Here is a 13,024-nt window from a genome sequence, read left to right as displayed (position 1 = left end):
TCTACCTCTTCCCCTTTTCTCTGCCTTTCTACGTACCTACCTGCCTACCTACTTATTTACCCACCTTCATACCTACCTACTTACCGATCTACCTGCCTACCTACCTACTTACTTACCGACAAACCTACCTACCTAGTTACCGATAAACCTACCTACCTACCTACCTACCTACTTACCGACAAACCTACCTACCTACCTACCTACTTACCGATAAACCTACCTACCTACCTGCCTACTTACACCTTATTTCTACTTACAGATCGTGGCGTGCGTCGAGAATGGTGAAGGGCGGGATGAAAAAACACACCTCCTCCCTCCTGCTGGTGGCCATCCTCCTGCAGGCGGGTTAGTCAGGCAGGGATGAAGGAAGGAAGGAAAGGAGGAAGGCAGGAATGAATGATGGAAGGCAGGAAGGAGTGGGGGAATGAGTGAAGGAAGGAAGGAAGAAGAGATGGAAGGAAGGCAGGAATGGATGAATGAAGGAAGGAAGGAACGAAAGAAGGAAGGAGTGAGGAAAGGAAGGAAAGAAGGCAGGAATGAATGAATGAAGGAAAAAAGGCAGGCATGAATGAAGGAAGGAAGGAAAGAAGGCAAAAAGGAAGAAAAGATGGAAGGAAGGCAAGAATGAATGAGTGAAAGAATGCAGGAAGGGAGAAAAGATGGATGGACGGAAGGCAGGAATGAATGAATGAATGAATGAAGGGAGGAAGGAAGGAAAGCAGGAAGGAAGAAGGATTGAAGGAAGGAAGAAAATTACGCCCATTAATCACTCTTAGACTATTACCCATTAGAATCACTTCCATTATTTCCTTTGTGCCTCTTTCGCGATTAAAATGACGTCTGTTATTTCGTTAGTGACTCAAAATGACGTTTATTATTTCATTATTGACTCAGAATGACGTCTATTATTCCGTTAGTGACTCAAAATGACGTATTTTTATTTCGTTAGTGACTCAAAATGACGTATTTTTATTTCGTTAGTGACTCAAAATGACGTATTTTTATTTCGTTAGTGACTCAAAATTACGTCTATTATTGCGTTAGTGACTCAGAATGACGTCTATTATTTCGTTAGTGACTCAAAATGACGTATGTTATTTCGTTAGTGACTCAGAATGACGTCTGTTATTTCGTTAGTGACTCAAAATGACGTCTATTATTTCGTTAGTGATTCTGACCAAAAATCGCATGTATTATATTCTTAATTAGTCCCCCATTATAATTACACTCACCTGCTAATTAAATACGGTTATTAGTAAGAGGGTAAATCCGATAAGTTTGTAGTAAGGGCCATTAGCTGTTGAATTATACCTAAGTTCTTTAATTACATCCATTATCCCTTAATTATGCCAGTTTAGTCCCTTAAATACACCCATTAGCCAGTACTTACACCCAATTAGCACCTCAGTTACACCCATTTAGCCCCATAATTACACCCTTTAGCCCTTAATTACACCCTTTAGTCCTTAATTACACCATTTAGCCCTTAAGTAGACCCATTTAGCCCTTAATAACACCCATTTAGTCCTTAATTACACCCATTTAACCATTAATTTACACCCATTTAACCATTAAATTACACAGGATTAAAGAATAAAAATGCAAAAAAATCATTATTATTATTTAACTGCTGAGGAAAGCTCTCTCTCTCTCTCTCTCTCTCTCTCTCTCTCTCTCTCTCTCTCTCTCTCTCTCTGAGAGAGAGAGAGAGGAGAAGAAACCATATAAAAAATACCATATCTGAACTTGACTGAATATTTAAACCATCCTCTGTGTGTGTGTGTGTGTGTGTGTGTGTGTATATATATATATATATATATATATATATATATATATATATATATATATATATATATATATATATATATATATATATATATATATATATATATTCACATGTTAGTATGTACTAAATGTTTGTGTGTGTGTGTGTGTGTGTGTGTGTGTGTGTGTGTGTGTCCATCTTCCTTTTTCTTCCCCTCCGTCCCTCTTTTCTCCCTCCTCTCTAAGATCTCTGCTTCTCTGTATACCACTGATCCATCCTAATTGCTCCCTCTCTCCCTCCCTCCCTCCCACTTCAACTCATCCCTCCCTCCCTCCCTTCCTCCCTCCCTCATTTTCTTCCCCTCCTTACTTCGGTTTTTCCCTTCTCCTTTTCTTCATCCATCCTCTTCTTCGCTTTTCTCTCTCTTTCCTCTCACTTTCTCCCTATCTTTCCTCCCCCCCCCCATCTCTATCTTAGGATCTGCACAGATAACCCTGAGTTAACGGTCACTACTCTTACTTTCGACCTGTGATGGGCTGTGGATCACTGAGGGTCCGTGTTAGTCAAGTGACCACCATCGGGATTTTTTTAATGTACCAGGGGTCACTGCTTCAGGATGAAACTTGTGTACTTGTCCCACATGGGAGAGTTCCTTGTCTCAGTGGAGTGAACGGAGCTATTGCCTGATTGACTGCTGCCTACCTTAAAAGCGCCAGGCAAGGCTGCCGCACCACCCCTAAACATCCACACTGTGCAGTCCCCTCGTGTCTACAGGACACGCCGTAAACTTAACATAGCGTCACGTCACGTCATTATACGTTTTTCGATTTACCCAAAGCAAATGAGGTAATATACAGTAAGCACAGATTAGGATCTGCACAGACAACCCTGAGTTAACGGTCACTACTCTTACTCTCGACCTGTGATGGGATGTGGATCACTGAGGGTCCCTGTTAGTCAAGTGACCACCATCGGGATTTTTGTAATGTACCAGGGGTCACTGCTTCAGGATGAAACTTGTGTACTTGTCCCACATGGGAGAGTTCCTTGTCTCAGTGGAGTGAACGGAGCTATTGCCTGATTGACTGCTGCCTACCTAAAAAGCGCCAGGGAAGGTTGCCGCACCACCCCTAAACATCCACTCTGTGCATTGCACATCCACACTGTGCACTGTGCAGTCCCCTTTTATCTAAGACACCCGTCTTACATATTTTTCAATCTCCCCAATGCAAAGAAAGCAATATAAGCACAGATTAGGATCTGCACAGATAACCCTGAGTTAACGGTCACTACTCTTACTTTCGACCTGTGATGGGCTGTGGATCACTGAGGGTCCGTGTTAGTCAAGTGACCACCATCGGGATTTTTTTTAATGTACCAGGGGTCACTGCTTCAGGATGAAACTTGTGTACTGTCTCACATGGGGGAGTTCCTTGTCTCAGTGGAGCAAACGGAGCTAGGGCCTGATTGACTGCTGCCTACCTTAAAAGCGCCAGGCAAGGCTGCCGCACCACCCTTAAACATCCACACTGTGCAGTGTGTAGCTTCCACGTTATGTCCACAGACTTCCCATTAACTCAATGTACCGGCTTATAATGTCATGCCGTAACTACTATTTTATTTGTTTACTTTCTCTTTCAGGTTACTCTATCGGGTAGCTTATAGATAAAGTATTATAGAATGTGACTTTTCCTTTCCAGTGTTTCCTATAAAATTTCCATGTCAGTTTTTCCATGCTGCATGGTGGTTTTTCTCACTTTTTCCTGGAGGGTTTGGTGGTGGGGGGAGCCTTCTTGCTTTACTATCCTTATCCTTCAGCATGTAGAGTAGATCTTGTAGTCATAGTTTTCTCTAACAAGCAGCCTCGAAAGGACCATAAGGTCTGTTGCTGTTTGCTTTCCTGTGTAATCCTGTGTAACTTCTTCTCCCATCTCCCTCTCTCCAGCCCCCCTCCCATCCCCTTCCCTCCTCTTCTCTCCCTCTCTGACTCCCTTCCTTCCTTTCTTTCATACTGTCCTTCCGTCCTCTTCCTTCCTTTTTCCATCTCTCTCCCTCCCTCCTTCCCTCCCTTCCATCATTCGTTCATTCATTCATTCTTGGCCTCCTCACTTCAGCCTCTCTTTTGCCCTCCCTTCCTTTCCCTTCCCCCTACAACTTTCCCTTTCTTTGCCCTTTCCTCTTTCCCTCCTGCTTTCTTCACTTCAACTCCTCCTCCTCCCTCCCTCTCCATTTCGGTCCCTCCGTTATCTCACTCCTTTCCTTCCTTTCCGCTCTCTCTCTCTCTCTCTCTCTCTCTCTCTCTCTCTCTCTCTCTCTCTCTCTCTATTTATATATATATATATATATATATATATATATATATATATATATATATATATATATACACACACACACAGAGATTCTTCCCTTCTTTTCATTACTTCCACCTTCATTCTCTGCCTTTTCATCTCTTGCATTTTCATATTCTACATATCTCTTATATATATTTTCTCCTTCCCCGTCCCCATATCCTCCCTCCCTACCAATCCCCCATCCCATAGTTTCTTCTTTCTTCCTTCCCGTATGTTCTTCCTACTTTCTTCATTCTTCCTTCCCCGTGATTCTTTCTCTCCCTTCCTCTTTCCCACCCTCCGTTCCTCATTTTCTCCCTCCATTTCTCCATCCTTTCCCTCCGTTCCTCATTTTCTCCCTCCATTTCTCCATCCTCTCCCTCCCTTCCTCATTTTCTCCCTCCATTTCTCCATCCTCTTCCTCCCTTCCTCATTTTCTCCTTCCATTCCTCCATCCTCTTCCTCCCTTCCTCATTTTCTCCTTCCATTCCTCCATTCTATCCCTCCGTTCCATCCTCCCTCCTTACATCCCTCTCTCCATCCATCCATGAAAAACTTAAAAATAAATAATTCAACAGCTTCACAATATGGATTTCAGAATAATCGCTCGGGCCTGACGACTCTCTTGTATTTTTAAACATGATATTTGACGAAACCAAAATCAGTTACGTTGTCTGTCTCGAGTTCCAAAAGACTGATTCAGAAAATAAAAAGGTGCATGATTTCAGTGGTGGTGTGTTCAGGTGGGTCGATTATTGGCATAGTAGTAGTAGCAGTAGTAGTAGTAGTAGTAGTAGTAGTAGTAGTAGTAGTACTCCTAGGTTCATCTGAAACGTGAACCCAGTGGACTGCAGGGGGAAGGGAGTTGAGGGACGTGTGCATGACCAGTGCCACCACGTGAAGGCATCCTCTCTCGCCCACCTCCCCTCCCTCTTCTCTTCCCCCTTTCCTCCATATTATCCCCTCCTTCCCTCCCTCCATCCCTCTCTCCCTCCCTTCTTTCCCTCCCCTGGTGTTGATCCCTTCATTAGAGAGGGAAGTTCCATTGAAATTAAAAATAGGTAGAGTGGAATAGGATAAAATAGGGGAGTAGTGTGAGGAAGTGTACCTCTACCCACGTACATACATACATATACACATACATACATACGTACATACTTACATACAGACACATAATTATATACCTGTACATGCACATATCTGCCCAGTGTCCACCTACCTATTTACTTTCCTACCTGCTTACCGGTACTTACTTGTCTACCTACATAAGTGGTTACATACATACATACACGTCTGTCTAGTGTCTGTCTACATACATACATACCAACCTACACACATACATTTATACTTACAGGCCAAACATATATACTGTATATATACACACATGTACTGTACTTACACTATATAAGTATGCCTTGTATCTATGTACCTTTCTACCTACCAGCATACATAAATACGTACATGTCCATCTCCCCCGTACCCACCTACCTACCTACCTACCTACCAACATACATAAATACGTACATGTCCATCTCCCCCGTACCCACCTACCTACCTACCTACCTAACATTAAACCTTCAAGTGCTCCTCGACTGATGATCCCCTCTTCAGTATTCATTCTTCCCCTCAAAACCTTCAGAAAATAAGATCTTAGAAAATCAGATAAATAAGCTAGTAGTAGTAGTAGTAATAGCAGTAGTAGTAGTAGTAGTAGTAGTAAGATATAATATTAGGAAGAGGAGTGGTGATAATGATGGATTTGTTGGTGGTGGTAGTAGTAGTAGTAGTAGTAGTAGTAATAGTAGTGGTGGTGGTAGTAGTAGTAGTAGTAGTAATAGTAGTGGTGGGGGGTCTGGGGTGCGAAGCCCCCCAGTTAGCAAAAACGGACTCCCTAAGATGCTTAAAATTTCATTTTTCCGAAGGATTTTAGTGTTCTCAACCACAGGCTCCTCTGAACGTGAACCCGGTGCACTGCAGGCTGAAGTTGCCTTCCTCCTGCATTCTACCATCCTCCTTTTCGGGGATAGGGAAGGAGTTCAGGGATGCTTTTTATTACCGGAAAGCTCCACCGCCCAGTTGCATCGGGGCCACCACGTGAAGGCGTCCCTCTCCAGTACCGTCATTGCCACTGATGTTAGGGCGAAAATGTCGGCAATTATAATGTAGGAATGACCTTTAAAGGTGCACTGATTCCGTTACGGTGAAAATAGGGATTGGGTGAGTGGGAAGAGGGTATTGGGCGAGTGGGGAAGAGGGTATTGGGTGAGTGGGAAGAGGGTATTGGGTGAGTGGGAAGAGGGTATTGGGTGAGTGGGAAGAGGGTATTGGGTGAGTGGGAAAAGAGTATTGGGTGAGTGGGAAGAGGGTATTGGGTGAGTGGGAAAAGAGTATTGGGTGAGTGGGAAGAGGGTATTGGGTGAGTGGGAAAAGGGTATTGGGTGAGTGGAAAGAGGGTATTGGGTGAGTGGGAAAAGAGTATTGGGTGAGTGGGAAAAGGGTATTGGGTGAGTGGGAAAAGGGTATTGGGTGAGTGGAAAGAGGGTATTGGGTGAGTGGGTTAGAGGGTATTGGGTGAGTGGGGAAGAGGGTTTTAGGTGAATGGGGAAGAGGGTACTCAGTAGAATCTCTCTCTCTCTCTCTCTCTCTCTCTCTCTCTCTCTCCTCCTCCTCCTCCTCCTCCTCCTCCTCCTCCTCCTCCTCCTCCTCCTCCTCTTTTCTTCCTCATCATCTCGTCCATTTCCTCCTGTTTCCCGTTTCTTCCTCTTCGTCTCGTCCTCTTCTTCCTCCTCCCCCTCTTCTTTCTGTTCATCTCATCCTTTTCCTCCTCCTTCCTCTCTTTTCTTCCTCTGTATCTCGTCATCTTCTTCCGCATTCCTCTCTTTTCTTCCTCTCTTCATCTCCTCCTTGTTCTGTTTTATTCCTTAAGTAGTTTTTTCAGACCCTCAAATTGGCCCTTCGTTGATGATGATGATGAGGAGGAGGAGGAGGAGGGAAGGAGTAAAGAGGAGGAGATAGGAAGAAGGAGGAAAGGGGCAGAGAGGAGAAAGAAGATGGAAGAGGTGAGTGGAGGAGGGGGAGGGATGTCAGGGAGTTTAGAGTTTGAAACATTTATTGAGATATTCATTCATTCATTCATTGCCAGACGCCATGTATCCCAAACGGGGTGGCCAAGGGCTTAGAGTTAATTGTTTTACAGGGAGGGGCACTAATCCTCCACCAATCCCACTTGACACGTAGGGAGAACGAGCCAACAGCATCTGGTGTTCCCAGGCGGTCACCCATCCAAGTACTAACCAGACCCAACGTTGCTTATACAGTACATATAAAAATAGTAGTTGTACAATATCTCAAAAGGAAGATGATACTTAGGTAGTCATCTTCCCAACCCTATTAAAGTATTATATTAGATTACAAGATACGTGTGTTTGGTCAATAATTTTAAAGTGGACTAATTAGTAACCTTATATATAGTAATAAATGTACTAAACTGTACAGTGAGGATAAAGAGTGCTGTTGTATGTAGTTACATGGAATTTGTTTGAACATACTGATATATACCATATGTATGTACGTGAGTTCTTTTCATATTCACGTACACAAGATCGGTGAATGGAATAGGAAACAGAGGTCACAAACAGTAATGCATTTGTACACATAAAACTTATACATAGTGATCTACATATACATCCAGGAAAAGCGCATTGTAAATACAAGTGTGAGGCTACAGAGTGTGGGTGCGGGAGAGGGAGGGTGCGGCGACCGGAGTCCCCAGATTATGGGGGAAGGGTTGGGATTAGCAGGTCACCACCAAACCTTACCCTCTCCCCTGGGTCCCCAACCACCAACCGCACCACACCGCTCCCACGCTGTGCCCTTGGTGTATAGCATACTGTACATATTAATTTAAAATGTTGTACATTGTTTAATTTATGTTATTTCAATAAAATCAATAACTCATTCAATTCATATCAAGGTTACAATATTTTCCTTAAATTCTTGCACTTAGTAACTCTGATAATTTGTTGTTTAACATCCATACAATTTGCTTAGAAACAGAACATAATCGGTGGTTCCTGAATTGTGCCAGTGAGGGGCAGTGGAGCACATAGTGTTGTGTGTGAGCATCGGGCTGGGCACACAGTTTACACTGTCTCCCAGCCTGGATGTCGGGGAGGGAGGAGCAGGGAAGGGTGAGAGCATGGGTGAGAGGGTGGGAGAGGGGCGGGGGTCAGGAGTGTGGGGGATGGAGGGAAAGGGAAGGGGGGGGGAGAGGGAAGGAGTGTGAAGAGGGAGGGAGGGAGAGAGATGGGGTAAGAGGGGCGTGAGAAGGAGGGGAAGGCAGGGGAGAAGTATGGTACGAATCAGAGAAATCAGACAGCTTTCCTATTGATTCCCAACTCTTGCACTAACATGACCTCTTTATTCACTCTGTTTATTTGCTTTATTCACTCTATTTATTGCTTTATTCACTATTTATTGCTTTATCACTCTATTTATTGCTTTATTCACTTTATTTACTCTATTCACTCTATTTGCTTTATTTACACTATTTATTTGGTTTATTCACTCTATTTGCTTTATTCACTGTAATTATTGCTTTATTCACTATTTATTTGCTTTATTCACTGTAATTATTGCTTTATTCACTATTTATTTGCTTTATTCACTGTAATTATTGCTTTATTCACTATTTATTTGCTTTATTCACTTTATGTATTTGCTTTATTCACTCTGTTTATTTGCTTTATTTACTCTGTTGCTTTATTCAGTCTGTTTATTTGCTTTATTTACTACTTATTTGCTTTATTCACTATTTATTTGCTTTATTCACTCTATTAGCTTTATTATTGCTTCCTCCAGACGATTTTATTCAGCGTAAAGGGGACGTCTTGGGGTAAACACAGAGGCTCCTACGACTCACTTTGCTGAATAAAATCGTCTGTCTTAAGCTGGAATAGACCATTAGAATTGTCCCGATCGTGAGGGAGTTTATGAAGGCTCCACACTGATCTCTCCAGTGCGAAAAGCCCCTCGTGAGCTGAGTAAAATCGTCTGGAGGTCGCGAGAATGATGTAAGAATTGACGTCATCGTATTTAAGGAGCTAAAAAGTTATTATTGAATCGAATGTGACTGTGGTATCTCTTCAGTGAAACATGTTGAGAATTTGGGTGATTTAATTTTTTTTTTCATTTTTTATTTATGTATTTATTTTTGCCTATACACCCTTAGATCTCCTTGAGCTGAAAGGGTTAAAAATATTTCCTAGGTACTCATGTGCACACAGGTTCACATAGACGGTCACGTACGTACACGACTTACATACATACTCACATGAACACAGACATATACAGACTCACACACTTGCATAAACATACGCAGTATATACATGCATACATACATACATACACACCTACATAAACATACACGGTACATTACATACATACTTACGTACATACATACATACATACATGCATACATATACTTACATACATACATATACATACATACATACATAAACAGTCGGATGCACTTGCACATACACATAACCATTCACATAACATACACTCAGGCACACATACACAGAAACACAAACACATTGATGCTTTTACACACACACACACACACACACACACACACACACACACACACACACACACACACACACACACACACACACACAGGCGTTCATGTGTACGTCTAATTATGGTGGTGACTGGGCGGGGTCAATCACAGGCAATTCTGTTTTTATTTACAATGTTTACACGAGGGTCGGGCTTGTTGTTGTTGTTGTTGTTGTTTTGGTGAGGGTGGGTTTGGTGGTAGTGATGGTCGTGGTGGTAGTGGTGGTCGTGTTGGTGGTGGTATTGATGGTAGTAGTGGTCATGGTGGTGGTAGTGGTGGTGGTAATGGTCGTGCTGGTGGTGGTAGGTGGTGGTAGTAGTGGTCGTGTTGGTGGTGGTATTGATGGTAGTAGTGGTCATGGTGGTGGTAGTGGTGGTGGTATTGGTCGTGCTGGTGGTGGTAGGTGGTGGTAGTAGTGGTCGTGTTGGTGGTGGTATTGATGGTAGTAGTGGTCATGGTGGTGGTAGTGGTGGTGGTAATGGTCGTGCTGGTGGTGGTAGTGGTGGTGGTAATGGTCGTGTTGGTGGTGGTAGTAGTAGTGGTTAGCAATGGGAGTAGTGGTAGTGATTGCTATTGTTGTTGTTGGGTAGGGTTGGGTTTGGTGTCAAGGTAATGATGGGGTGGACGTAGGGGTGATGGTGTTAACAAGTGGTGGTGGTAGGTATTGTTGTTTTTGTTGTTGTTCTTTGTGGTGGTAGAGGTGAGGTAGAAGCAGCAACACCAGTAGTAGTAGTAGTAGCAGTAGAAATAGTAGTAGTAGTAGTAGTAGTATCTGTAGTAATAATAGTGCGCTGTTGGCAGGGGGATATAGGAGTAGCCCTTAGTCAAACTTATAATTTCTTCTTCCCAATACACTGTAGTTCAAAAAAGTAGTAGTAGTAGAAGTAGTACTAAAAGAACCTTCCCATTCATAAATATTCTCTCTCCTGATGTATTGTTAACAGCAAGTCAATTTTTCACCTTGACAGCACCAGTAAAAGTTAGAAAGGAAATATTCAGCCTTTTATGCCTCACAGAAATCATCCAATTCGTCTTCTTTGGGGTCGATTCTCTCTCTCTCTCTCTCTCTCTCTCTCTCTCTCTCTCTCTCACCCTAATTTCACCATTAATAAGAGTATAAAACATTAGCTTTTCAACTCATCAGAAAAATTCTCTCTCTCTCTCTCTCTCTCTCTCTCTCTCTCTCTCTCTCTCTCTCTCTCTCTCTCTCTAAAAAAGTGGACAAGTGAGAGACAGGTTCGTTAAAATGCGTTCCGTGTTGGCAGCGCCTCATAGCGTGACTGACCACACCCGCCTTCCCCACACCGCCACATGGAACGTTTGCACAAAGAACGTTTGTACAAAGAACGTTTGGAATGGGAACGTTTTCACCAGGAACGTTTGTGCAAGGAAGGTTTAGAATGGGAACGTTTGTACGAGGAACGTTTGGAATGGGAACGTTTGTGCAAGGAAGGTTTAGAATGGGAACGTTTGTACAAGGAAGGTTTAGAATGAGAACGTTTTCACAAGGAACGTTTAGAATAGGAACGTTTGTACAAGGAAGGTTTAGAATGGGAACGTTTTCACCAGGAACGTTTGGAATGGGAACGTTTTCACCAGGAACGATTGTACAAGGAACGTTTGGAATAAAATTTTGATGGAGTTTATAATGAGATTCTTTGGATTAGGAACGTTTGGAGTGGGGACCCAGGCACCCGAAACGTTTGGAATGGGAACGTTTGTACCTGGAATGTCCAAAGGGGATCGTTTTGAGTGGGAACGTTTGCATGGGGAACGGGTGGATTGGGAACGTTATGATCAACACCGTAAAATCACTGGGGCTGACGAGTTTTGTATATATGAAAAACAGTTTGAGTTACTGATATTTTTTAAGTATTTTTAAGGTCTTTAGGGTAGTCTTACTTAGGTACTTTACTGTGTGGTCCATATATAGCGCTGCTCTTCTACTCCTCTGGTGTTGCGGGGACGGCTGAGCGTTGTAAGTGTCCCTCCTGCATCATTTATTCATTTCCTACTCCCGCTGCCACACCCACGCCCACACCAGCAGATTGAGCCGACCCGCAAAATATTCATGCAGGCTAGGTCTTAGTAGAAATGCTGTTTACGGACCGCCCTGTGTTATGGCTACTACCCGACGATTTCATTCAGCTGAGGGAATTCTTCTGCTCTTGAAAATATCAGAAGGAACGTTTTAACCGAGCCATGTGCGCCAGAAACGTTTTGAAAGATTGATGTTTTAATGGGAACGTTTATTGAATTGCATTTTATTACAAACGTTAGGATTTATTGCGATTAAGTAAGGATTTTTTCTATGATTACGTTTTTATGGGATTATTTGGGTAGATAACGTTTTTATGGGATTATTTGGGTATATTACGTTTTTATGGGATTTTTTTGGGTAGGTTACGTTTTTATGGGATTTTTGGGGGCAGATTACATTTTTAGGGGATTTTTTGGGGGTAGATTACGTTTTTATGGGATTTTTTGGGTATATTACGTTTTGATGGGATTTTTTGGGTAGATTACGTTTTATGGGATTTTTGGGGGTAGGTTACGTTCTTACAGGATATTTTTGGGCAGGTTACGTTTTTATGGGATTTTTTGGGTAGGTTACTTTTTTAGAGGATTTTTTTTTGGGGGGGTAGAATACGTTTTTAGGGGATTTTTTGGCTGGGAAGAAGAGATTGGAATTTGATGGTGGTGGTGGTGGTGGTGGTGGTGTGGTGGTGGTGGTGGTGGTGGTGTGGTGGTGGTGGTGGTGGTGGTGGTGGTGGTGGTGGTGGTGGTGGCGATGATGATGATGATAGTGGTGGTGGTGATGATGATGATGTTTACGTAGATAACGTTTTTAATGGAAACGTTTCGATGGGTTACGTTTTTCACCCCTTCAGTCCCTTGACGTATTTCGTGTTATATTCGTATATTTTCCAGACGATTTTTTTTAACCTTAAGATGGATTTTTCGACCTGGAGGAGTTTGATACAGCCTTCACTAACCCCTTCAGTAATAATGATAATAATAATAATAATAATAAAGTTGATGATGATGATAATGATGGTGATCGTTGTGGTGGTGATGGTGATAATAATAATAATAATAATAATAATAATAATAATAATAATAAAGATGATGATATGATGGTGATGGTGATCGTTTTGGTGGTGGTGGTGATAATAATAATAATATTAATAATAATAATAATAATAATAATAAAAATAAAGATGATGATAATGATGGTGATGGTGATCGTTGTGATGGTGGTGGTGATGATAATAATAATAATAATAATAATAATGATGATGATGA

General features: G+C 42.3%; 1 protein-coding gene across 1 annotated transcript in view; it reads left to right on the top strand.

Moving 5' to 3' along the window:
* The first annotated feature begins 278 nt into the window (after positions 1–278).
* The window catches only part of LOC145411034 (uncharacterized), a 33,248-nt gene continuing 20,502 nt past the window's right edge, over positions 279–13,024 (top strand). Inside the window, exon 1 of the mRNA XM_080281096.1 lies at positions 279–345. Within this exon, the coding sequence (XP_080137222.1) occupies positions 279–345 (67 nt within the window). The remainder of the gene's footprint in view (positions 346–13,024) is intronic.

The sequence above is a fragment of the Coenobita brevimanus genome, chromosome 87, assembly GCF_032717465.1.
Source record: "Coenobita brevimanus isolate Jiangsu-jjx chromosome 87, ASM3271746v2, whole genome shotgun sequence".
Classification (NCBI taxonomy): domain Eukaryota; kingdom Metazoa; phylum Arthropoda; class Malacostraca; order Decapoda; family Coenobitidae; genus Coenobita; species Coenobita brevimanus.
Note: the sequence above shows the minus strand (reverse complement) of the source record. Positions and strands in the feature narration are given on the sequence as shown.